Here is a 27,816-nt window from a genome sequence, read left to right as displayed (position 1 = left end):
TCAGTGATTCACAAAGAGTAGGTTTAGTGACCCAACAGACTGGTTAATCAAAACATAGTACCTGGTACATCTGAAAGTATTACTTGTACAGTAGGAATTTTAAGACAATGAAACCTTTGGTTAAAGCTTCAGATTTGGTAAATTGCTCTCCTTTGGTTCGACAACATATGAATACTTTCTTGTTTAAAATTAACGATTTATAACTAAGTAAAAAGTCAACACAATTTAATGGAACTGAATGCCAAATTCAGGGTAACGCAGGAAGTAGCCACAAGTTACACAGACACTTTACTACCAAATTCTCAGAAGCAAACAGCTAATGCAACAGTAATATGAATTTAACAGACGGCAAGTCAGTAAATATCTGAGTCAAAGAAGTGAGCATTCAGCATGCTGCACAAGGGGCCTAACAAAACCAAAAATTTCATAGCAACAGCGGCAAAATATTTAAAAAAGAGTCATAAACCAGATATTTACTGAAAAGGGTATTGAATGGAATTGGATAAATGCATTTTCATTATGTCATTCAGTCAGAATTCAGAACAGGCTGTATTCTTGCCAGTGAGAAGAAAGCTATTGTTCTAATTTACACTGACAGCACTTCCAAGACACGCAGAAGTTCTTCCTAAATATTTAACATGTAAAACATTACCTTGTCTTTCAAGTCCTTCTCTTCTACATTCTGTACATATTTAATCATTTTATGAATGACTGGATCCAGCATGGGCTAAAGAACGTGAGAAAAGGCATGACAATCATTTTAATGTTTCCTGAAATCAATTGCATTACTCGAAGGACGTGACTGCAGCAAAAGGAAATATTTAGCTGAAAGCTCACCACTACCATAGAGATAAAGCAACACCTACACCAAAGATAAAGCTATCATGGTAGTTGTGTCCAGGAAAATAAAAAGCAATTACAGTATGAACCCATTTCAGACCACTGTTTGGTCTGAAATGCAGGTTTGCAAAAAGAGACAGACTAACTGCCCTCTAAAAACACATCAGTTATTAGGTACATGTGCCTCTCTTACTCCCAGGGGCTTCTAAACTACATTCTCTTCAAATAAAGTCTTTCAGTCACTTAAGTCAACAGTTTTTGGTGGTGAGGGCAGGAGTGAAGCCTGGAGTACGTTTGCATATATGAAAAGATCCTGGCGAATTTTTTTCCTGTGCCACATTTTTTGCAGTGTAAACTCTCATATCCATGTCCTTGATCTCAGCCAGAAAGTTAAACTAAAAGCAAAATTCATCCTTCAGGCTGGATTCTTTCCCCATGTGGCTTACTAATAGCAGTGGTAAAGCTTCTCACTGCTGCAGATGTAGATACACGACTACAGATGATTGCTTGGAAAATGAATCTGAACATTGTCTGAGCCCTTTACTCATCACCTCAGCATGCTCAAAATGGTTCTTGTACTTTCTGCAACGTGAGGTTTGAAGGCTTTTCAAATTAGTCACCAGTTTCACACCAACACAGTTGGAAATTAATTTTCAGTCCTCTTACAAGTCATAATAAAGACATTTTACCTGTACTACAGAAGAGTTAAGATACTCTGCACAAACTCCAAATGGTTGAACTAATGCAGAGATTGCCTGAAAGAAAGAGAGCAAATATTTAGGTGCATATTTAAGGAATCTTTTCATAGTTAGTAATCCATAGCTTAAAAGGCAAATGAAGGTGATCAAATATCACTTATGTGTTTCCAGTCACTTGCAAGGATTGTTTTTGATGTGCAAGTCCTTTACAACAACACATGGTTTAAGAAAGATTTACTCTATGGCACACAGTAGAGTATGTGCTATATATTATATATGGCATACAGTATGTGTTAGATATTTTTGTCTGAAATAAAAAATGCCTTCCCAGTTTTCACTAATCTTGGTCCTCTCATCACTCTGTTCAGTGTTCTCTGACAGATCCTGTTTCAGTCACAGAAATAAACAGACGGAAAGGAACATATCACATTTTGCTTGCTCTCTACAGCAATCAGAAGTGTGAATGCAAAATTTAAGGTTAAAGCCATATGGCAAATTTCTTTCCCAAAGCAAAAAGTGGGAGAAAGCTTTTGTAAATGTGTCATATACGTGTCAAGATCTCTTCAATGCATGATTTTAAAGTGGTATCTATCACCAATAAATTAAATTTATAAAAGCATTTGTTTGCCAATAAATAATATCAAAATCAGTTTCTTTTCACATTGGATCAAGACTTGTGGAAATGAGCGTGCAGCAGTGCAATCCAAGGCCCAAATTAAGTGACGCTGACCCAGATTTCCTTCCTAAGCAAACAGTTATTAATCATTAAACAATGTCAAGTCAAAGTTTCTATTACAGAACTGGCATGTAAATCAAGGTTTTCCTTATTCCTCTGTCAAGCTCACATATGAACCTATCTCTTTATAAAGCAGAAAATATCAATACCCCAAGAAAAGAAGTTGAATACCCTCCAAGTGGCATGTCACTGAAAGCAGACTGATTTTATACTGGAGGACAAGGTTCCAGATGACATAGTTTTCCTTTAGCCTCCTCATTCTCCAAAGCTTGAAAGAATTGGAAGTCTCCTGAATATAGGTTAGGAAGCTAAAACTAACCAAGTTAGACTTCATCACCAAAAATAGCTTAGCTCTGTTGAACCAGTCAGTTTTAAGACACTGCTCTTGAAAAGTTGTTTAGGATTAGACACTGTCTGTCTTCCTAAGGATTTTTTTCCTTAAACAGTGATTTCTGTAATAAATGACAGAAGTCAATTCACTTGCAGCTAAATGCAGCTATGGGTGCAGTAAACAGAAAACCAGGGACATACTGGTGAAAATACAACAAAACTACTTTGATTGATGTCTAACCAGAAGGCTGAATGCTAGCAGAAAGGTACACTAATTTCTCCTCTTCTCTGACAAGTCTTAATTGCTCTTCAGTCAGGATTCTTATGTACAACCTCATTTGACCTCCAGCCTGACAGCACTTCTCCAGGGCTCTGTGGGAGTGTTGCTCTGGTACCAAAGAAAAGGTAAAAGCACTGCCAAAAGGGACACTGCTGGTTCTACATGAAGGGTAAAATGGAAAGGGAGAAGTCTCATGACAGAAGATGGACTTACCCCAAGTTCAATATCTTCAGAATTGAGTTTGGACTGAATTGCTGAAAATCCACCCAACTCTGCAAACTGAAATAAAATAATCAGTATTACACAGTGAACGACAGTATTTACCTTTTAAATAAGAGATTATAGAAAATACTCCACTGACGTCTCCTGAGATGCCAACAAGTGTCCTTTACCATGGAACATCCCATCCAAACAAAGCTTTATATTTTCATGGGAATGCAGGGGCACACTGGGGAATGCAATGCAATTATACACAGTAGCAGGGTAAGCATCAAGCTAGAAACTCTGTCTTGAGTAAAAATGGACAGAGGGAAGAAAGGCAGAGCACACACAGCAACAGCTGACTGGACTGGCACTTTTGCTTGGGAAACCTTTTATTGCAGCCTCAGCTGGGCTCTCAAATTCCCCTAGTCATAGATACCACGTTAGGGTAAAGGTGCTCAAGGAAGAAGGCAGCAACTCAACAAGCTATATTTTACAAGGCAGGATTAAAATCTCAAACTAATTTTTTTATGGTTGTCAGAAAAGTGAGGAGTGAAAAAACAAGACAGGGCTAGGTGAGGGAGGGGAGAAGAAATTATCTCCAAATACCAATGAATTCAAGTGACAAACAACATTTCTGGTCTACATTTACCTACCCTGTTTACCAGATCCACCAGCCACCCATGAGGTTCCTTGAACAATAAGAATAGAAACAAATTAGCAGCTGCAACAGCAATGCTAAACATTTGTCTTCTGAAACAAACATTTGGACAGACACGTTCAGCCCATTAACCCACAGCTCAAATGGATGCACTATTACACAAATGAAACAATGATTGTAACAGCTCCTGTATTAAGTGTAGCTGGAGCTCTGGTTGGCTCTCCTGAGCATCATCCTGTTTTGGACTCTGCCTGACATCACTGCCCATGTGCTGTGGCAACAGATCACACTGTGGCTGCTGACTCACAAGCAACTGTATTTATAGCACTGTAGCAGTATGGAACATTACTTTCCCAAAGCAGTGGATGTAGAATTTTCTTTCTATGGCCACAAACTTGTTTTCTGAAGGAGAAATCATGATGCTGTTTTGGACCCACCCATCTGGAACAACTGTGACAAGACAGTGCAAACCTCAAAAACTGCCTCCTTGCCAGTGTGTTTGAGTTGAAGATATTTTATCCTTGGCTGTCAGAAAAGCCTGAATTCTCTACCAGAACCAAACACTTGGGAGTTATCCTGGTCATTTCACACTCAACAACCACACAGATGTCAGTCCTTAGATACACAGATCCACACATTGTGTGCTTCATGTCTAAAGCAACACACAGATTGTGGTGCTACTTTAGACATTAAAGTTCACCCATTTCTAAATGCAGCCTCTAACACAGAATTGGAACAACTTGAGAGCACAAATTCATGTCTACAGGCGAACATACACACCACATCTATTTGCAGTAATTCTTGGTGATGCATTTAAACTTTGTGTTACAAATACCTACTAAACAAATAATATTATCTGAGACAAAGACATCCACCCTAAAATTAATTTTTAGGGCATGGCTATGCTTACCTTCTGAAAAGTGGATATGGGTGAGACAGCATGCATGTTCCCCTCCCCAAAGACTTCTGCCCAGTTTCTCTGGCACACCTTCATTCGATTCTTGAAATGATATTCATTGTCGGGATTAAATGCCTTCAAAGAAAAGCCCATGGCAATGAACAGGTGCCTTATGCCACTTTCAGAACTTATCTTGCTTATCATTTCAGCTAAGCATTCTCCTGGCTGACAGTTAAAGATCTAGCAAAAAATAAAGTTGAATACAAGCCCCCTGTTCCTGCCTCTCAGTTCTCAACATATAAAGCATTTTGAAGCCTTTGTTCTGTATAGACAATATCCAATAACCATGTGAGCCAGAGGTCCATAAAACAGAGAACTGAACTCAAAGTATCAGTTTTAAAAAATAAAGAGCAAAGTGACAAAAATGTGATATATTTTTTAAACTGCTAATTTTCAGAAGTTTTGAACAGCACCCACTCCTTTGAATTGCAAACTGGATGTAAAATATCTGCAGCAGGTAATGGCTGCAGATTTTAAGATAATGAACTACAACTTAAAAAGTTGGAAAAAGCATCAACTGCATGAATACAAAATGCCAAATACCCAGATATTAGAAACTGCATCAGAGGGTCAAATACCATTGTAAGCACACCAAGCAGGCCCACGGGGATAGGATCTTGTTTGACTCTCTCTGCAACCAGGTCCACCAGCAGCATGAGCATGTTGTAGATTCCTTCATGGATTTCGGTTCCCCACTTGTGAACAGCACTGGATGTCAACAGCTAGCAAGGAAAAAAAAAAAAAAGCAATTTTTAAAAGTCTGAGCACAATCACAAACAAGGACACAATGATCAACTCCTGAGACTGTTTTTTCAGAGTAAATGTTTCCTTGGAATGCACTCATCACTATCTGGTGTGTTTTTCAGCTGTTCTTTCTGCACTAATGGCTTAAGAGTTAACTCAATTTGTAATTTTGTGGAAGAACACCTTAAATCACAGTTTATGACAGAAAATAAAATCTATTGAAGTGTTTTCCATTTGCATGCACTAGGAGAGATCGTAACCTTTGCAAAGAACAGCTAATATGAAACAAATCTGTTTGCAGATTGAACACACAACTATTAAATCTTGAAAGAGGCAGCCATAAAGCTGCACTGATTCAGCTGAGGCGACCATTTACCAATTCACACTTTTTGAGCAGCTACTATTGGAAAACAAAGCACATGTACCAGGAGAAAGAGGTATTTAATGCTGCTTCCACCTACTGAAACATGTTCTTTAAATCTGGTTTCATGGTTGTTTATAAAGGACACTTGGCTGCCATCTGCAAATTTCATTTAATTTCTGCTGTGTCTGAACAGAAGCAGATAAAAATCTTAATAGTTTAAATACAGTCACTTTTTTGTACCATTAATAGAGTTTCTTGTAAACATCTCCGCCAAGTGTAATTCAGCACATCCTGAACTTAGATTTCTACAGATTATCCTTCTGGAAGAACAATCTACATTGTTTATTTCATATGCAAAAAATACCAAGTGATATAAAACTATTTTATGTAATATTAGTACTCTGATAATTAAAAGGAAAATTAATTTTTCCCTTAAATTTCTGCCTTCCTTAAATGAAGTTATATTTCTCAGTATTTTAATAATAGGACAAAGCAACTTTTTAAAGGGTATGTACATGTTTTTATACTTATGGTCTAAATACTGGGCAGGAAATTTAGGCAGCACCTAAAGTGGATGGAATAGTGGGAAGTCAATTAGCTTGGGGAGCTCTGTAGAACAAATTCAGAACAGCCAGAGAAACACAGGGCATTGAGAACTGAGGTGAAAGATAAAATTCTAAATGGATTGTGAAAAGAGTTTAGCAACCCTCTGAAGAAATAACAGAAAGTATAGTTAGTGGACATCTGACCATGAATTTGCCACCAGTGGCCATATCCAAGGGTCTTTAAACCTCTCTTTGGGCTCTAGTAATTACTACAGGGCTCTTCATTTAAGAGAAAAGAAAAAAAAAAAGAAAAAAGCTAAGTGCTGAAGCTGGACAGAGTTACAGAATTGGGACCTTGTATGATTTAAATTTAAATTTCTGTGATTTTAATCTAGGAAAATATTTTGAGTGTGATTTTAATCTAACAACCCATTCAGTAGTTGCCTGAAGTCTGGATTACAAAACACTGTTTCCACCACGAACAACACAAAGAAACACTGAACTGGCCTACTGTACCTACTTACCTTTTTAAATGCTTCAGGCATGCATCTGTCCATAAACCTCTTGCAATTCTCATCAGAATCAGAAAGACCTTTACAGGAGAGAGAGTGCTTTTTAACAGTATTTTTAAAAAATTACTTTTGAAGATGACCTCAGAGACCTTGTTGCAAATTTGAGGGAACACCAAGCCAAACTAGCAGTAGTAAATGTGCTACTGTTCCTTCATAACTAGCATGCTTTTTAAGCCACAAAAAGCATGACTTCAGAGAACCTGCCTTTCAGAAGTAAGAATTAATTTCCCAATACCTTTTACAGGTTTTTCAAGCATTATCAGCACCATAAGTAACTTGTAAACTTCAGAGTTTACAATTCATACATTACTGATGCTTCACAGCCTCCCTCCAAAACCAAATTAAAGCACAGCCTTTTATCACAGATTGGAAACAGAGAAGCAAACCAGAACCACTTAACAACTTCTATTCTTCCAAGAGATGACAACATTCCTTTAGTCTGCCATCAGGCTCCACTGAAAAACTATCTTGTACTCTCATTATACACCAGTTGTTGGGCGTGGTGCCTCCATAACACTCTTAACCAGCCAAAGTACTGAATAAGAAGAGTCAAAATCAATCTAATGCAATATAAGCACTTCACCAAGGAAAAGCAACCACTTTTACAAGAATGGTACAGTAGGGATGGAGATGACAGCTTGCTTTTATGAATGGAAAAAAAAAGTCAGTAATTTAACTCAGAAAATATGTAATTCCCACAATTATTAGAACATAAAGAAACATGTGTACCACTTTTTGAAAAAAAACTTTAGTTAAACACTTGCCCAGAGATGTGATTGCTGTGCAGGGTGTAAGTAAACAGCAGCAAGATTAAAGTGAAAGACACAACTGCCCAACATTCTGTCTGCAACACCCTCTGAACAGATAATCTGTAATTGTGAAAGGGAACTTACCCAGTCTTGCCAGGTAGGTGGATGCAATTAGGCACTTGCCTAGAGACTCCTCCCTCTTGTAGGGTATGGACCAGTGATCTGTCAAAACTCTGCTCTCCAGCTCATACAAGTTGGTTGTTGGAAACTCAATCCCTTCACCAGAGCAATTCCCATTTTCATCATTTTTCTGCGGGTGAAAAAAAAAATGTTCAAGCAAAACAGTTTCCTAGACACATTAAAGGGTTTAGAAAAGGCAGCTGTGCTTGTAACAAGCATGTCAAATTCTCAACCCCGAGGCTGCTTGTGTTTTTCAAAGCAGAATTGAATATTTCAATTTGAAGGGATTACATACCTGGATATATTTCAAGGAGGTGATAACTACTGTGTTTACATAACTAATTGCTAACTAATTGCCTATTTAAGCAGCAAATCTTGTTCCATTGCATATCAGATCCTAGAACCAGGTGATAAGTATTTTCAGTCCCTGGGAGACTGTAGAGTACAAATTTTGATCTCCATGGATCTGCACATTAATCCTCTGTTCAACAACTCCTGTAAAATACGGGAATAGTTTACTCTAAGGGAAGTTCATTGCACCCCAACACACCAGAAATACAGGATACTGTTTCAGTACATCAAGATTTTCTTTTACTAACTAATAATCTAAAGAAAAACCTACATCAAATATAGTTGTCCAACAAGTTAATATAATTATCCTTCTCCTGAAGTCATAATGAGTTACTGGCAAATATTCTGGAAGGTAAGAGGAAAAAGGCAAGCAGGTGACTGCAGCTAAGCTTTAGAGGTTTCCTTGCTCGTGGCACTAAAGAGCAGCTATTTCTGTGTACAGGACACAGAATTACCCCTGCTCTCCACTAAGTGCCATATGAGGTAACTGCCTCAGCAGTGCCACAGAAAGAGTAGACAAGTTATTCATTTATTTTCTTTTTTAACCTCCCATAGATGCCAGGCACCCAATGTGTCAAAGAGTTCACAAGGACTACCTTTCCCTGTCTCCACAACAGCAGGCAAAGCCAGCAGGAGAAAGGACAGAATGTCTGGATCAGGCCTGGCAGCGAGCAGGAGCCACTGTCAGACAGTGGAAAACAAGAGCAGTGATGGTTAACAAGAACCCACTGAGAAAGAAGCCAGGGACATGGAGGGAGAAAGGACAAGCAGGAAACACATTCCAAAGTAAAAACCAGACAGTGTCAGGAAAGTGAATGGAACAACTGGAAAGGAATAAACCAAAAGAAAGAACTGAACTCTGGAGGAGATGGTATACCAAGAACAAAGTCAAGGTATGCACACAAGTGTGCTTCCAGCTCTCTCACTGCATTTGCTATTTGTAGGCTTAGACCCGTTTTAAAAAAGTAAATGTGTAATTCACTTTCATAATGGTTCAAAACTATTAAGCCAAGGGAACAGCAATTGTGCAGAGCTTAACCTTTAAAGTTCATGGACAGCACGCAGGCTGGACTTACTAATGTTCCACAGAGCAGCAGGACAATTTATAGGATCAGAACACTGCTTAGAAAAAACACATATTGGTGTTGGGGAAATAAAGCACTGCCTTTCTCCAATCCCCTACGAAACACTTTGTCCTCAGTTTGTCTTTATGGGAGGTTGTACTTTAGCAGACCTGAATGTCAGCTTCAGAAACTGTGGTCACCTGATCCAGCACTGTGCATGGAAGGCTGATATAATTCCCATCTAGCAAATCACACCCTGTTTAAATACTTCAGGTTTTGGAGAAGGGTTGTTTGAAGTTCTACATGAAAAGACACTGAAATTATTCAGAAGCATTTTTTAGGAATTAAACTGTTAATTATAAAGCTGCTGTAAAGAACACCCATGCAGAAAACAAAACCATTTCCTATAGAAAACAAGTGTGCAGTTATAAAGAAAGTGCTCACAGTAACAGAGCAGGAATGAACTTTTAGTATAGTAAAGACAGACTGAGTATAACCTAAACACCCAATTGCTGGGCATTTAAGGTCTACAGTTCAGCCTCCACTTGTAGCCAAGGAAAGCAACATTTCAACAAATGTTACAGAAAGAGAGCAATAGCTGCTTCATTCCCTGGAGGAAAGTGTCCACATTAACAAAACGCTGCGACAGCAACTGGTATCTAAAGAGGTGCAGAATAGTAATGCAGACCTTCAGCTGTAGAAGAAAAACTCCACTTCTTGTTCTGCTTTCCCATCTGCATCCAAGCAATGCTGCTCATTAGTTGCCTGTTTCCACACAAGTGATTGCCAGGGTCCATGACACAGAAATTCATATGGAAAGTGAAATAATACATGTTCTTCACTGTACATTCAGTTCCCACATTATCCTAAATTATGCTTAGAACACATCTGGACTATTGCTAGATTGAGTCTACCAATAGTGCAGTGAAAAGATGGTTTTACACAAAAAATGAGTGTGGTATTTGGAATATTGCCCTAATAGTAATGGGAACTATTTGCATTGAAGGAGCATGCTTTTGGCACTTTCCAGGAATCAGAGGCAATGAGGCTTCTTGCTTGACAGTGCTCTGCTACTAAAACCATGTGCAGAAAGTATCAAGTTCATTTATTAATTTTAGAACACATCTCATCCACATAGCTTCACAGCTACTGTGAAACCTGTGACAGCCTCAAACACACCCCCAGGCAGTTTAAAACCCAAATTCCCCTCCAAGCCATTAATAAATTTAACACTCTGCATTTCTGGGAGATTACAGCTATGTTCACATTATATTAGTGCAGACTGAGTTGTGTTTCTTAAATCAAATCCACTACAAGAAACAGTCTCTTTAAAGACTTACTGCTGCTCTTTCATAATTAGTGTCTTTCTGCACATGAAAAAGCCCAGACTGTTCACCACCCAATTTTTAAATCAATTTGGGCACTGGTCTTTAAAGTGAGGGATTTATTACCAGCAGCTGCTGCAGCAAGGTGAAACATCAGCTCAGTTCTTGCATCATCTTATGCTGGCTGGAGATCTGCACACAGATCTCACGCTCCAACACAGCCTGGAGAATTCACTTCTCTGCTGACATTCACAAATGCAACACAGCCCTGAACACATATCCACAATTAATGCTCTGTAACTGAGGAGCTCAGGAAATGTCACTGCAAACTCGACCGACAAAGGTCCATGGAGGAAATACAGGATTTTGAAGAAAAATTATGGTATATGCGGAAGTAAATGGGATCCAAGGCCATGTCAGCCTCCCAAAAAGTGATTTCTCAGTCTTGGCTTTGGGGAATTACATGGGGTTTGCTTGCTTGTTTATAAATATATAAAAAGAGCTATCTTCCTCCCCTCAAATAGGTGACTTCAGAATGCTGTCTGCCAGTTGATGATGATCTATATCAGGACTCTGCAATTCTGGCTGAACAGACTTAGACTGGCCCCCAGCATGGTAGGGATTTGTACAGATGTTCTTCCATAGAATAGCAAAAAAAAACCCAACTCTATTCCTGGTAACCAACAGGTCATCCAAACATAAACTGTCTAAAAGGCTGTTACAATCACTCTTTTCTGCAGTAGGAAGTCATAGTGCACATCATAAATCTGCGAATATTTCTGCAGCTGAAATAGTGAGACTAACGAACTTTTGCTGACAAACCTTTAATATGGTTTTCCATGACTTCTGATATATCTCTTACTGCACAAAAGCCCTGAAGATCCCCACGTTCTAACAGTCTTGACTCTTCTGGCTTATTTTCAAGGTGTGAAAATGCAGTTATGGCTAAACACACACACAGGCTCCCAGGAGAAATACCCTCACAGGAACAGGCTCAAGCATTGATTCAAGATACCCTCTCTGGGGACCTGGCACCTCCTAGATTTGCTTGCAAGGCTGAATAAACAAAAATTGTTCAACATCTGATCAATAAAGAATTGCTTAAATCTGTAGCATAAAACCTTCTACTGAAGAGTAACACAGAACAAAGACTAGCACAAAAAGTGATATATGAATTAACTTTAATTGCCAAAAGGTCACAGTTTAAAGCTTCAAAATGTATTCATGCAGTATTCAGCTAATTAACTCATCAAACACTGTTTAACTAAAGCCACTGACAGTCCCCATACCAGTCACTTTACATAAAATAACAAGGAGTTTAAGACTTGTTTTGATTCTAATTGGCAGCCTTAGTAATGAAATTACAGTCAAATCATAATTTAAATTAGTTAATTTGATTTTGACAAGAGGCTACCAACAGAATCTATTCACCATAACTAAATCACATTATGTGCTCTTGAATCCAGTATAACTCAGGAAACAAAACCCCAAAGTCTTGTTTCTTTCAACAAGCAACAGGATCAGACTTTCTAAGACACCAGCAGACCAAGCAGCTACCTCTACCTCATGCCTCTCTAATAAGTCATTTTCAAAAAATAACCATCATTTTTTAGCCAAGAAAAGAGATTTTTAAAGTTTTATTGCATTGTTAAAAAAAAAAAAAAACAACCACAAAACCTTGTTAGCATGTACCTACAAACAGGACGAAGTTTAACTGCTCTGAAAAGCACTAATGAAAAAAATGCATAAAGCCAGAACAAGCTGACAAAAATTTTAGGTCCACCTTTCAGTTTTTATCACAGACATAGTCAACATAAAGAAATCAATTTTCCAGTGCTTCAGCTTTTCCAGCTGCCAAGTGTCAGCAGGGATGCTGCCCTCTCCACAGCACTGCTGTACTACTCACAAGTGTTTGCAGAGCACTGCAATGCTCAGGTGGAGGCAAGGTGAGAGGAATACATCAAACACCCATAAAACCAGAGCATTTCTCTGTTCTGATGTACTGTGCCCATCAATATGTGGGAGAAGCTATGAATCCTGAAGTCATGACCTGACAGTCCCTCCACCTGCCAGACTATTGATTAAAGCACTTTTTCCTTTCACGCCTGGATGTCAAACCTTTTTTTTGTTAATTAACTGCTAAAAGGGGGATATTCTGTTACCTAGAACTCAAACACAAGTGTAAGAATTCAAACAACCTCAAAGCTACCACCTTGCACTTACACATAAACACTAAGAACAAGGTATTCAATGTTTAAAAAAATTGTCACATTTTCATACCTGTAACCTGTTTGCTTTTTATAAACTGGTATTCCAGATGGTTAAAGAACTTTCATCTCTTGTTGAGTGGCAGATGTGGGAACAAAATTGGAGAGCATTTCCTAGCTGCCTGTGCCTGTGCTCAGATTGAATCCATTGGACCCACACTGCTAAAAGCAAGCTTGGAATCCTCCTGTGAACATGTCAGTATTAGTAAGACTCAAAAAATGGTGTCATGTATGGAATTTCCATATATGTTTCTTATCTGGCAATAAGAAAACCCACTGTGATTTCCTGAATGTTTTACTGACAAACAGACATTCACTTGCAAAGTATTGTCACAGCTTTAAAATGTTTTAAGTCCTAAAGAGATACAGCACCTCACCCTTGCATTTTCATCCAGAGAAACATATTTGGATGCAAAAATTTTAAGTGCAGCAACAGACAGGAATGTTTTTTGTTGTTTATGTTCTGCTAAGAGAACATAAGCTTGTTGGTGAGATACACAGATGTTTTGTTCTTTTTTCATAGAAATGAAGCTCTTAAAATTTCTACTGTGGACTACTTTATGCAAACAAATACAGTCTCGTCACAAGAAAAAAAATGGTAGTATTTTGTCATGCCAATATAAAAGGATGATACTAATCAACTACTAAAGGAAAATAAATCCTCTTTTACAGACTCCGCCTAACTGAAGTTGAGCTTGATTCTCATCCCATCATAGAAAAACCCAATTTATTTAGTGAACTTTCTCACAGAAGGTTTTAGACACTGACTTTAACTGAGAGTTGCACTGGAACACCATCAAGGATGCATGCTTAGACTGAACCCTTAGTAGCTGTAAAGGATTATAACAAATTATAACTACAAAAACCCTATGGCTCCACCTTCCCTCTGTCCCCCATCTCTCACAACCAAGAACTGTGTAAGACTGGGAATAAGAAGACAATATGAATTTGAAAAATAAAAATAAATTCAGCAAAACTGAGAATTAACTCAAGAGTTTCTGAAAACATGGCTTGTACTCTCTCTGATTTCCAGGGTGATGGTGTGATGTTACCAGACAATACTCCCTGTACTTGCCTGCTGGCTCAAAGATAAACATAGTCCTGAGCATCACAGCAAAACAAAAACAACCAAGGCTCTGTAAAAATAGCACTTGAATTAAAACCTCCATTTAACTTCAAAAATACAAGGAGCTTCTTTGCCCTTTTATACTGCTATCACCACCGTATTCATCGAAATCTGAGGCAGAGATGCACTACAATCCCTTTTGGCAATGTATTTTGAAGTCCGATCAGTTGTAGGTGAGGGAGAGGTCATGGAAAGCACTGTTAGGAATGCCATTCATAAGGAACCAAGGAAAACACTTATCTTCCATGTGTTTTCACTATTGTCCGTAGATATATTTAAAAACTTACTCCATTGGTGTAACTACAAACAGCCAGACTCGGAGTCAACACCATTATTACTCCCAACCCTTGAGTTTTCATAAGCACAAAACCTCATGCTTGTTCCAAATAACTCAGAATAACTTAGTGTGATATCATATAAACATTGTGCTTAAAAACAATAAAACAATGAATCACAAATGCTTAACATTTCAGTACTTAAAATTAAGTCAATACTTGTATCCTCCTTTGACAAAACACCAGGAATTAATAGAGAAGTGCTGCAGAACCACTACATAAAGTATTTACTGTAACATTTTAGTGACCAAAGGTCAGGCTCTGGAAAGGAAAATTAATTCAGTAATGCTGCTAAACACTCATCTATACTTCTGTTCTACTGATGCATAGTGAGACAGAAACCAGAACTGACAAAGCAGCTGATTTTGACAGTGCATAATTCCAAAATTGTGACTAACTAATATGAAAAAAATCTTTAAATGCCTCTCAAGATCGTTCTGCTGGGCATCAGAAAGGCCAGAACTGTTGTAAAGTAGTGGCAGGAAGATCAAGTGGCAAAAAACACTGGGAACACTGGCTTTTAAAATTAATTTTTAATTTGGCACCTGAAACATATACAAAAGCTATTCCTACAGCAGCACAAATACGTGTTTTTTTCAAAACAAAAGCTTACAAAAGAAACAGGCACTTCCTCTTTGCCCTCCTCATACAAAGAGCTACTGTTCCTTAATCCAAAAGCAATCCAAATGATTTGCTGGAATTAACTTCTAACACTGGCTAATTTGTTTTTATTCTCATTCTTCCTCAGTATTTCACTTCCTTATTAAACAGCTGCCACAGAATAGCACTGTAAACTGGGAAGATGACCAAAAAATGCTTCCAGAGGACATTATACCAGAAACACTTCCTGCCCAGCTGAGAATTTGGCTGTACAGAGCTGTCTCCCACCTTCACTGACCCTGCAGGCATCACCTTCACCAATGAACCAGTAATTACAGAGTGCTCCTCTCAATCCAGCAATTACTCTAACGATCACATTACATGATAATGACTTTGTGAGTTATTCAAAACAAAGCTTACATTTAAAATTAACCAGCTGCATCTCTCAGTATCACCCCCACTTCCCTAACTTCATGTAGAATCCCTATTAGTCTGTGTTATATCAAGAATGAAACCCAGAGTATTTTCTTTCAAATGCTTTCAAGGAAGTGTTAATGGAATCAGAATATAGAAAGAGGTTCCACACCAGGGCCACTCATTTTTGAAAACAGCGATGCTGAAAACCAAGAGTGCTAAAATACTAATTCCACTTGACATTCTGATGGCATCCAGCCAGGGACTCAATGCCAGAATCCACCACAGAGCTTTATTTGATTGCTTAATTGTTTTACAAGGCCAATTCGTAGACAAGCCACACTGTAAAACTTCCACATGAGAATGCAAGAAATACTCACTTTTGCAAAGCTCAAGACTACTTACAAGAGAGGAGACTGACTTTAAATGTGCAGAATTGTAGCATGAAATCCATCTAATTTCCTTGAAGGCTAAATACCTTCTTTGTCTTTAAATAAATACAGCTCCTTCCATTCAAAGATCAAAGAACTCCACAAGCCTAACGTCCATGGTTCTCCTAATAAAGCACACCCCATTATCCTCATTTTACAAATTAAAAGCTAAAGCACATCTGTGGCAGAACTGCTTTCAGTCTTGAGCTTTAATAATGAGGAGAGGTAGGGTTTGAACACAACACTTCTGCAGCATGACTAGTGAGAATGTTCCTGGCACTGGCACTCACTACGGTCACTGGCCTGTTTTTTTTTTTCACAAAATCCCTTCTTCTTGCAGTCAAACAGCATCTCAAAAACAATCTTGGACAAGTTTTATAATAAACCTTACCTAGTAAAATTTGGCATGTATGAGCTTTTGATCCAGTTCAACTAAAAAACATAAATCAAAAGAGCACATGCTGAAGGGGACAGGAATAGCCCGAGGGTAATATAATCTGTTCATCACAATTTAGCTAAAAGGTCATCGTAATGGCTCTCAGAAGCTGTTTTAAAAGCAAATTAAGGTTGTTTTACTGAAGGTTATACAAACCATTGGTATATGTTTAATATTTTTACCTGTCCCTCCCCACAATTTCAAGTCCTCTAGTCACAATCCCCACATTTGTTTAGCCTGCTTCTTCTCCACCCCATTCCTCTGAAACTCATTAAAGCCAGCAATTGTGGCACTTGTGGCAATTCATGGACACACTGACAGACGTTGTCATCACGCTCATTTATAGTCTTGTCTTAAATTATAAGGATTCAGCAGCAGTTCATAAAGCAGCTTATCTGTCAGTCAGATGAAGAGATGAGCATAACATCCTTCACCCGCCTCCCTCAGCACAGAATCACACTGTGACAATCTGCATGTTGCCTAAGGAATAAACACAGAAACCCCACATTCTTGCCAAATTGCAAGATTTACTTCTGTCAACAGACATAAACACAGAAGTTATGTCAAACACACAAAGTCACCTCTTGGAAAAGCAGGTGACCTCAGTCTATCAGTGTGGTTTGGTGCTACAAAGGGTAAAACTTCCAAGCAGCTGTAAACCTCAAGGTGAACTTCACGTGGTTTCAGGAAGACTGCACAAATGAACTAAAGCCCCCTTTGCATTTCCAAGTTTGTCTGGTCTTTTCCTTTTGACAGTTAAGTGTGGTCATGCTAACAGCAGCAATGCCAAAAGGCACACCACAGCTATCAGAATTAAACTGAAGCAATTGGGAAACACCACCCTGCTGAAATTGAAATTTATGCACACCTTCACCTCAAGCCTCATACAGAAAGAAAGCAAAGGGCATATGTCGAGCCAGCTCACAGCAGATATCTTGCTTCTGGGCCAGTTACTCCAAATTCAAGCTTCTTTAACACTTTCAAGACAGCCCTGAAGACCAGCAGCCTGGACCACTGAAAAAAGTTTCACACTGATTTTTAAAATCTTATCTAAAGAAAACATGTTTTAACTGGTATGATATGTATTTGGTTGCTGTGCTCCTCTCAAAGAAAACCACTAGACAAGCCTTTCTTTGATCCACATGAATGCTGAACAGATTTTAACATTATGTAATAGAGACCAAATAAGCATATGCACACATAATGGATTCATTACTGATTAGGAAAAATGTAAAGTGTTTAATCATTCATAGACCTATTCTTATATGCATGCTAAAGTGTGCTCACCCAAAAAAAGCACATAAATTCAAAGTACAGACCTGTTATATGCATTTTGAAAAATGACTGAAGCATTCTTTTTATTTTTAAATTATAACATCTAATCCTAACTTTTGTTCATGAAGCATTAGATTGGAACATTTTACTTGGGGAAAATGTCTAAGAATTCTTCTCCTGCGATTTATCTTCTCTTTATCTCCTGTTGCTGATATATAAAATCCAAAAATCTAACACACCACTTCCTCCCCACTGAATAAAAGTTAAAAGTGGTATTATGAAGAGAAGGAAGAATACACACTTGAAGAGCTGTTAGAAAGAGAAATGATAGTGAGAGGAAGAAAACCAGAAATAACATCTGAATTACCACAAGACAGCATGGGGTACAATATGTTTCACCATAATGTGTATGACTACAATGAATAATATAGCTGCTTCTGCAATAGCTTTCTGTACAGCTTCATATGCCATAAGCTTCTGCTGAATGGAAAACTACTGATTAACCTGATTAATTACTGATTAACCACTTAAAGAATAGCTGTAGCTTATTAAATGTAATGTTAGATTACAGCTGAAGAATAAAAAAACCCAAGAACTGACCATAAATCACTTTCCCCCCTTCATAAAATGTACATCAAGAGCTGTTAAATTGTACTGCAGTGTTAGACAAATATGCACAGGCAACAATTCTAGTCTCAGGACCTTTATAGATGTAACTCTTTTATTACAAAATTACTGTTTTGCATACACGTGCAGGAGCTGACAGATGCTCACATGCAAATGAATCCAAATACTAAATTGAGGCATGAATTTATATAAAATTTCATGTAGCAAGGCACCACAATCCTTTTGAAATGCCGGCTCTTGTGCAGCGATTTACCTACATTGAAATGTTTTGACTTCCCTCCTGTGGGTTAAAAAGAACACAAGTCAGAGCAAACAAGAATGTGAGTGGCAAAGGAAACTATTATAAAGCGTGAGTAAATTTGATCAGAAATACAGGATGAAATAATGAGAGGTGGGAGAATCCTCTGAGAGTTGTCAAAGTGCCATTTGTAACGGGAACAAGAGCAGGGAAAAAAGTGCTTCTCTGAAGTTTACACTGACAGCTTCACTTGAAATGTCACACTGACAAGCCAGACTGTCCCAGCTCTAACTACATCCAACCCAAATGCCAACAAGAACTCTCATTCACTCTCAATCCTTCACAGGAAAGGTTGGAAACCAGTTCCCGGGTGCTTCGGTCAGGGAAGTTAAGGAACGGCTCCGTTTCTGCATGACACACGTGCCATCCCATGGATCACCTTACTCCACAAGCACACATCAGCAGCTCAGAGCAGCTCAGGATCTAACCCAGTTAATTCAGAGAGCAGGATCACCTATCTTTATCCCGCAGGGCTGGACGTCAATACGCCGAGGCTACGGATACGGATGATCTGTGCAAGGGTAGTTACGCACCAGATACGCCCGTGGATTCGGCATGAATTTATTTATGGACACATACACATGCATGCATAGAAAGGGAGCACTTTTCTGGCACAGAAAACCCTCAGGATACTCTTTGCTGGAGGCTGGGAGGGGGCACAAGAGGTTCCCCGGTTTTATTAATGAGATAAGCATCTGCTCTTGACCACTTCTTGAGACAGACACTGCGCAAGGTGGCCCTTTGGTATCACACAGAGGGGCTTTCTGCTGTTCTCACCCCCATGAGTCCCACAGTCTGGACACTACTAATTGCCTCTTTTCTTATGAGCACTCTGTGAAGTTTTGGGAAAAAGACCAGGAGGGGGAGAAGGCTTTTACAGGAAAGCACTACAAGACTGTTCCAGACAGCAAGGAGAGCACCCTGAGTGTATCTGCTGGCTAAAGGGTTCAGAGTTCTGGAAGAGGATGGAAGAGAGAGAAAGGCAAACAAGGAAGAGGGAAAGAACCTGGGAAAGGCTGACATTCTCCAGCACTTCTATCTACTTCAGTTTTATTTTATATCACAGCCCTAAGTCATGAGTTAAAGCTCTGTTCTCAAAAACATTTGACCTCACTGGGTTCCTATTTCAGAACTTACACTCAGCTTACCCAAATAAAACTCTACGTAAACTCATACCCACACTGCGCTTTCCTTCACATTGTGCAAACAGCTTAAAAAAAAAAACAGACAGCCCTTAGTCACCGGGATTATGCAAGAAGGCACAAGAGGGGGAGCGAAAAGCAGAGCCCTACGGTAGCCACACATTCCTGAAATGCCAAGGAAAACCCTGGGTGCGCTTCACCTTGCAGCGATCGCAAGGAACGGGCTGGGGAGCGCGCCGGGCGGGCGGCAGGCGGGGAATGCGGGAGGATGAGGAGCCCCCGGCCCGGGGAGTGGCGGAGGGTCCCCGGGCACCTCCCGCCGGCCCCACGCCCGGGCCGACCCCCGCCCGCGGGCCCCGGCAGCGGGGAGGCTGCGGGTGGCTCCCACGGCCCCGGGACCGCCCGCCCGCAGCTCTCACCTCGGTCTCCACCACTTCGTGGTAGGCGGGCGGCGGGTCAAAGCCGCCCCCGCCGCCTCCGCCGTCCCCGTCGCGGGGGCCCTGCCCGCCGGCGGGGGAGCCGTGCCCGCCCGGCGGGCCCTGCCCGCTCTCCATGGGCTCGTAGCCGCCGTAGTGGAGGCCGGGCCGCTCGTTGGTGAGCAGCGCCACGGCCTCGTTGATGTCGTTCTTGGCCAGGCGCAGGGCCTTGCGGATGGCGGCCGCGTCCGAGAAGCCCATGCAGAGCAGCGTGGTCATGTGCTGCTCCTCCTCGCTCTCCATGGCCGCGCCGGGGAGCGGGGCAGGGGCAGGAGCAGCAGGAGGAGGAGGAGGAGAAGAAGGAGGAGGAGGAGGAAGAGGAGAAGGGAGAAGAGGAGGCCGGGGCCGGGGGGAAACCCCCGCGGACCGAGAGGCGCCGGGCTCAGGCGCTGCCCGCCCCGCGCGCCGCCATGTTGCCGGGAGCGCCGCTCCCCTCCCGCCGCCGCCGCCGCCGCGGCGGCCGCCCCGCCCCGCCCGGCCCCGCCCCCGCGCCCGCCCCGGCCCCGCCCCCGGCCCGGAAGCGGCGGCGAAGCCGCGGCCGGGGAGCGCCCGCCGGGCCCGCGTCACGTGACGGGGGAGGCTGGGGGGGATGAATGGACCGGCGGGGGAAGGGGGCGTGGCTGAGGGGGCGCGTGAGGGCGGGCGGCGTTGTGAGGGGAGCGCGGACGGGGACGGGGAACCGGGACCGAGACCGAGACCGGGATGGGAACGGGAACGGGAGCGGAGATGGGGATTGGGGATGGGAACGGGAGCGGAGATGGGGAGCGGGACGACGATGTGGACCGGGATCGGGACCGGGGATGGGGATTGGACCGAGGATGCGGACCAGAGTTAGGACCCGAGATGGAGATGGGGACGGGGATCGGGGCTGCGGTCGAGATCAGGGCGGGGACCGGCGCCGGGACCTGGCGGTATCTCACGGACTGCCGGGGTTGGGCTCCACGGGATGGGGTGCCGGGGATGGGCAGCCCGGGATAGGCTAGCGGGCCCGGCCTCCCGGCGCTGCCGCTGCCGCCGGTGCCGCCGGTAATTACGGCTGCTGTCCGTGGGCAGGTGCCGGTGGGGCACGGCCGGCGCGGTCACAGCGGAGCACGACGGGCCCGGAGGGGCGGCAAAGCGCAGCCGGGGGGAGTTTGAGGGCAGGAGCGAGCGGCGGGGCTGGCGGGGGCACCTGTGCCCTTGGCTGAGGGAATGGGGTCGGTTCCACGGCCCGGCGAGCTCCCGGCCCCGCCGGCAGCTCCTGCCCCTGGAGGGACGGGTGGGAGTGGAGTGGAAGTGCTGGGAGGATGCTTTGGCTCCCGGGAGCACGTCGTGGAGTTACTGGAATTACCTTCTTTAAGTATATGATATTAGGAGGAAATTCAGCCCTGTGAGGGTGGTGAGGCCCTGGCACAGGATTGCCCAGAGCAGCTGTGGCTGCCCCTGGATCCCTGGAAGTGTCCCAGGCCAGGGTGGACAGGGCTTGAAGCAACCTGGGACAGTGGAAGGTGTCCCTGCCCGTGGCAGGGGTTGGATCTAGATGATCTTTTAAAGTACTGTCCAACCCAAACCATTCTGTATATACACAATGAAACAGAGTACATCAGGAAAAATTAAAATTCTAGTGCCCAAAGCAGAGAGAAATTGTATATATTCCTTAAACACACTTGGTGAGCTCTTGTACTACACAGAAGTCAGCAGATCTGGATCTCCTGGCACTCTCCCAGGCCAAATTTATTACCTCATTGTAACAATGTATTTTCTGTGTCCAGAGAAGAGGAGGGAGGAGGAAACAGATAAAAGATTTGTCAAGATCAGTGCTGGTATCTGCATATAAACATTTGGTTTCGGAGGCTCATGTTTTCAGGCAAACTATTTTCTATTAACAGTGACTGACTCTGGGGTTAGGAATCCAGAAACACATGTCTGTTGTCTCAGATACAAATCACATTCAGCATAAAGGAAAGTTTCAATTGTAGGGGACACAAGCAGTATTTAGGTCTAGAACATGATCTTTCACAGCTCGGTGTTGGTCTTTGAAAGAGACAAACTGATAGATCAGTCTGTTGGACTGGCAGATTTTGGATTAATTTCCAGATTGCAGTATGGCACCAGTGATCTCATTTTCCTTATTTACTTTCCTGAAAAGTGATCGCGGGTCCTTTTTCTTCTGATTTTTTTTTTTTTTTCTCTGAGCTGATATTCAGTGGAATGAAGATAATGTGCATGTGACTCTCATCTTTACTTTCTGGATCTTAGGAAGGTCTTTTATTTAGGCTGATCTCCAACTACAAAAGAAATTGTTATGGCTTAATCTTGGCAGGCTTCAGAAAAACTCCAGCACTTCAAATGCATTCAGTTAATATGCAGAATATTGACTCACTGCTTACTCATGTGACTAACATTTAAATGACACTTTCTCATTTTTAAAGGGTATTATAAATGATGGCTTAATCCTGACAGCCTGATGAAGTCAGTTGGCATAATTTTCCCCTACTATTGCAAAAAAAAAAAGTTTGTAGGAAAAAGTAAGAAATTTATTAGATGTCATTATTGCTTTTAGAATGATTTCAAGGAAGTGCTCCTGTAAATTTGTGCTGAGCTAATTAATGAAAACTGCACAAATGATGGCAGAACTAATTGTAATCCTAAGTAAGGCAAAGGACTAAGAGGATGCTTTGCCATTAAATTACTCATGCTCTGTAGTCCAGCTGTGCTGAAAGAAGTTTGGGGGAAATTTGAATTTACCAGTAGGTGAGAATAACACCTGGACACAGCAGCTGAATATAACTGACAGTGAGGGTGCTGGTCCTCAAAGCATTTTTTACAGACTTCACTGACAGCACCTCTCTTGAGACTGCTTGAAGGACAAGATCACACATTCCAGCTTGGTGAAGGAATGGGCACATCCTTTTCTGGACATTATTCAGCCTGGAAGTCCCAGTTTGCAAATGTTTTTCATGCATTGCCATGTCTAGAAAAGTTGCAGGGAGAAGGAGACCAAACTTGTCTGAGAACAACGAAAGGGAACAGTGAGTGATTCTCTGTGGGGCACCAGGAGCTGCAAGGAGAAAAGGGAAGGAAATAAACTGAAGAGGGGGAATAAATATCCCTAAGATCTGCCTTTAGATAACTTGGAGTTTGTGTAGTTGCCAGTTAGATATTACACACAGTTACAAGTTATTTGATTGCCTTACCATGTGGAAGGTAGTTGTTTTCTACTGACTGTGTCATATTGTGTATCTTGAGGCATGTCTGACATAAGAAACCTCTGTGTTACATAAGACATAAGAAACTTCTGTGTTACAGAAAAAATACTTTTTTGAAGATAAACCACTGTTTTGGGAGGTGGTCATGCTGTGACATCGAACCTGGCCTTTTGGTTTGATCATGGTGTGGCCAGGTAGAATAAAAATAGAGTGTGATGGAGAATTGCAATGACTTCTGCAGCAATGTTACAGTAGGTGTGTTTGAATAATTTGTCTTTTTAATGAGAATGCTTCTATGCTTTTCTCCATAAACTTGTTTTAAATCCATTCCTGTATTTACAGCTCTTTTGCTATTTAAACTGTGAATGCAGTGTTTCCCCTCAGAGAAACAACTCTATTGTTCTGGTGGAACATACACTCACAGTCAAACTAACAAGCGACCCTGCCTTATTGAACTTGGAGGTTTCCTTGTTGTTTATAGCTGTTGTAAAATTCCAGCCAAAATCCCATGTACTTGGAAAACACCAATGCCACCCTGATTTTGTTTCCCTTTTTGTTGTACTGTCCTAGCCATGATTGTTACATAAATACTCAGAAATTATTATAGAAGGGACCTAAAGTTCATTATGTTGCCACCAAATCTTCAATTTCATGTGTGTTTTACTCAGCATAAATATGGGAAGTCAGGACTAAATTTAATGACAGGATTCTACCATAAGCACAGAAGGAGTTGTATGAAAATTTGGGCTATAGTAGCTAGAAAAAAATTCCTTTGCAGTTGTTGCATGAGTGTGTGAGCCTGGATGAATCCAACCTCCCTTGTTTGGAAGAGAAGAACATTCTTTTTCTGACTGATGTTAATGGTTTGGGATGCTAATATAGTTGAATCTCAGGATTTTAAGAAGGGGCTTCTGTCCTGTCTGCCAGATGAACAGAAACACTCTCCACAGGCTGCAGGGTAAATGCTTTTTTGTAGACTTGAATTAGATTAACCAAAGAGATGGCAGAGCAATTGATGTCTTGCAGGAAATCTCATCACCCACTGGAGGCAAGAAGTAACTTGCTGGGGAGAAATGTCTTGTCCCTGTACCCCTAAAGACACCAAACACTGACAAGAGGAACATTTGTAAACAGTGTTTACAGAGGTCTCCCTAATCTTATATTTTGGATAGGCAAGGCACTCGTTTAATGTTGCTGCCTTTTGGGGCAAAGGATACCTTTACTATTAGAAAAAAGAGTATCTGGGATATTGCAGACCCAAGTATTTGTACAGCATTGCAAAGAATTAATTTGGGTTTGCTGAATGATTTTATCTTCCCTTCCTTCCTTCCTTGTATTCCTTGTCCCACCCAGTCTCTTCCAGTTTCCTGTTTCTAGTTTATTTATAGCTTAATGTAATAGGTGGATTTTAAGCAAGTGCCTTGGGAACTAGATAGAGAAAATCCCCCAGAGTTATTGAAAATCACATTTCTTATATGTAGGTATTAATGAATTGTGTTTGGTTGCCTTTAGCAGAGAGGTTCAAAGTGTTTGTGTAGAGAAAAACTTCATAACCCCCCTCCAAAGCAGAGTTGCAGTGGAGAAATGAGAAAGTAGATGCACAAATGCTTTTGACTCCTCAGGTAGCTGTGCAGCCTTGCTCAAAACAGATTTTAGCAAGCATAGGAAGTGTGTGAGTCTGTTCACAAGCACCAGCTGACAGATTCCTGCAATACACTTCTGGACTTGGTCTGTGGTAGGATTTTTTGCTGCCTTCACAGCTTTTGTCCATTGAGAAAGGAGATTTGAGCTGGGGCAGCCACCAAGCTGCTGTCAGCAATGATTTGCACAGAGGCAGCTTCCCGTGGTTTCAAGCTGGGGGATGCAAACTAGTAATCATAATTACAATATTTAGCTCAAACACGGTGCTTTTAAGATGGGTATCTAACAAGCCTTTTGGGGGATGGAGGGATACCATTAGCTCCTCAACATGTATTAATTTTTGCAACAGCTACAAACCACGGTGGGGCTGAAAGGGAAAGAAGGTGAACAGATCTTGTGTTGCTGTGCCTCCTCCAGCAAGTCTGTTCCTGTTGTTATTCCAGTGTCCAAAGGGAACAGGAGCTGAACCATGACTGTAGCAGAAGCTGGGTACCCGCTGACCTCCTGAATACAAAAATGAAGTTTCATACTGTTTCCCTTGAATGGAAACAGCATGACGTGAGCGTGGAAAGAGTGGAACAGTATGTTAAGGGAAACAGGACTGAAAGGAGAGAACAGCTGACTCCAGGGGCTGCAGATCTGCCCCTTCTGCTTCACTGTGTGGGTTTGTTTTCAGCTCAGACCATCTTGGGTCTTGCAACACATCTCCACAGCTCTGGGCTGGAAAATGAAACAACTGCAAGGAGGTTGTTCCTTCTTCCTGAAACAAGCTTCGCAGCCTGTGGGAAATGAAAGCTAAGGCTGAACTTCAAAACAAGCTGAAAATACTCAGATGCAGAAGTGCAGAGTGAAGCTGTTCAATAGAGTCAGATTTGGAACAGAGCCCTGAAAAAAACCTGCAGTTATGACTAATCCATTTTTAATGTGTGTGGTTGTAGGTAAAATCACTTCTTTAAAAGATCATTTCTCTCCCTGTATTGGTTACAGTTCCTTACCATCATTTTAGATAAATGATGTGTTGACACGTGAGTTCACTTACAGATGGACTGCAAGTACAGAAGTATTTCTGATGCTGGAGAGGCTCTGGCTGAGCTGCTGGTGAAGGGGAGAAATGATACAAACAGGATATTCCGTGTCAAGCTGCAGCAGCACCCTGAGAGACCCACCCAGGGGCAGGAACATGAATGCTCACTCTCTCCTGCAGCCAAGTTAACTGAGGAAACTTGACATAATAGTTGAGTGTAGAGCCCTGTTTGTGCAGGGATGAGCTCAGGCAGTGACATTTTAGAAGTGAAACAGTCTGAAATGGAACCTTTTAGTTGCACTGAACAAGTCTGTGAGGCACCACACAGTTTTACAGGGTAGCCTTTGGGTACTTTTGTTTTGTGCTCGAGTTGTCCCAGCCTTGCTTGCTGGTCCCCCTGCAGGGGTCCCTCAATGCTGTCACAGAGGCAGTGGTGTTAACACACTGCTGTAGGGGGACCTGTGACACTGTGAATGTCCTGGGTGTTGTGATACGAGCCCAACACTTACAGACTTTGCAGTCTTAAAATCAATAAAGATGTGAATAAGGAGCATGAAATCACTGCAAGCACACATTGACTGTGGTGGGGAACAGCACGGAGACTGTTTAGGCAGGTAGAAAGAGCCCAGCAAATCCAACTGTGATGGGATGTACTCAAAAACTCCCTCAGTCTGGCTAAGGGTGTGTGGTGTGGTGACAGAGCCTGTAGTGACACGCAGTGCTCTGAGGGTGAAGGCTGCTCCCCATGGGGTGTGTGTGTCTGATATCCAGGAACAAAAGCAGTTGGTGTTTCCTGGTGTACACTGGAACGTGGTGCAATGTGATAGAGCAACAGGGAACTCCTTGCTGGCTTCTTGCCCTCTGCAGATTCCTTCTGAATTAGGTGCTGACCTTTAAAGCCAAGCCTGCTTCTTCAGTTTCTCGTTGAATTCTGCACTGAAGCTTGAGAAACAAGTCTGTGAAGCTGCAGGATTTTTTAAAAGCTCTAATTAGTAAAACACATAATAGGTTGGAAGGAGTCTGAGGGAGAGAATCACCAAATGGAAACTATTTTACAGATCTGGTGCCTTTTTATTTTTTTATTTTACTCCATTCCACAACAGTGTGGGCTTGTGTGGTGCTGGGCTTAAATCAGCACTAAATAATGATTGATATTAAAGACTGGTCCCTAACCCTCTCCTGCTGTTAAAGGGTAGCTCTGCCTCTTGATCAAAATACCACCTTATTTGCCCTCAGTGATTTGGAAACCCAAAGTTGTGCTCCTGGAGCCAAGGTTTTGTACTAGAACACTGCAGCTGCTTGGCACCAGCAGGAGTTTGGAGGTGAGAGAGGTGAAAGCCATTATCCTGACTAAAAATCTGGAGGTATTTAGGCAGAGAGGCTGTGATGGAAGAACCTCTTTCCCTTTTTGAATGTTTTTAACATTACAATTGCTTCGGCTGCGTTTTCACAGGATTTCTCCATTTCTCATTCAGGCAGATTCTGACATTTCATGCAGATTATGAAGTGCTGGCCAGAGGGCAGCTGGAATTGGGGCTCAGCATGGGAAGCAGCAGCTGTCCTGTGCCAGCGAGAGGCCTCAGCACAGTGCTTCGGGATCTGCAGGTGGGACTTGCAAGCAACGTGAATATTTTTGGTTCCATCACAAGGCTTAATTTTTCAGAAGCACTAAGAGGTTCTTCAAGGCTAAAGTGAGAGCCTAAAGCCCTGGATTTCTCCTGCCTCATCTGCCTGCTGGCACGCACAGCCATGTTGTCCCATTTACAAGGCATTTGATCTGTCAGTGACTCATTCCCAGGCTCCCTATCTGCACCAGCAAGGTGCTTCAGGGCTGAGTCGCACCCATGTATCAGCCCTGTTACTGTACCCTGTTATCAGCTACTCTTTTCACTCCTGGGGTGCTCCCGGCCTTTGATCTGTTCCCGAACTGCAATAACA

General features: G+C 41.8%; 1 protein-coding gene across 1 annotated transcript in view; it reads right to left on the bottom strand.

Annotated features, from left to right (window-relative positions):
• USP24 (ubiquitin specific peptidase 24) overlaps window positions 1-20,438 on the bottom strand; it is a 61,603-nt gene extending 41,165 nt beyond the window's left edge. Inside the window, exons 1-9 of the mRNA XM_053950350.1 lie at window positions 19,969-20,438; window positions 7,823-7,988; window positions 6,882-6,949; window positions 5,283-5,426; window positions 4,657-4,779; window positions 3,742-3,777; window positions 3,098-3,163; window positions 1,530-1,595; window positions 653-727 (exon numbers count right to left, since the gene is read on the bottom strand). Of these exons, the coding sequence (XP_053806325.1) occupies window positions 653-727; window positions 1,530-1,595; window positions 3,098-3,163; window positions 3,742-3,777; window positions 4,657-4,779; window positions 5,283-5,426; window positions 6,882-6,949; window positions 7,823-7,988; window positions 19,969-20,268 (1,044 nt within the window). The 5' untranslated portion in view covers window positions 20,269-20,438. The remainder of the gene's footprint in view (window positions 1-652; window positions 728-1,529; window positions 1,596-3,097; window positions 3,164-3,741; window positions 3,778-4,656; window positions 4,780-5,282; window positions 5,427-6,881; window positions 6,950-7,822; window positions 7,989-19,968) is intronic.
• Between the last annotated feature and the right edge of the window lie 7,378 nt (window positions 20,439-27,816).

Source organism: Vidua chalybeata, chromosome 9 (genome assembly GCF_026979565.1).
Source record: "Vidua chalybeata isolate OUT-0048 chromosome 9, bVidCha1 merged haplotype, whole genome shotgun sequence".
Classification (NCBI taxonomy): domain Eukaryota; kingdom Metazoa; phylum Chordata; class Aves; order Passeriformes; family Viduidae; genus Vidua; species Vidua chalybeata.
Note: the sequence above shows the minus strand (reverse complement) of the source record. Positions and strands in the feature narration are given on the sequence as shown.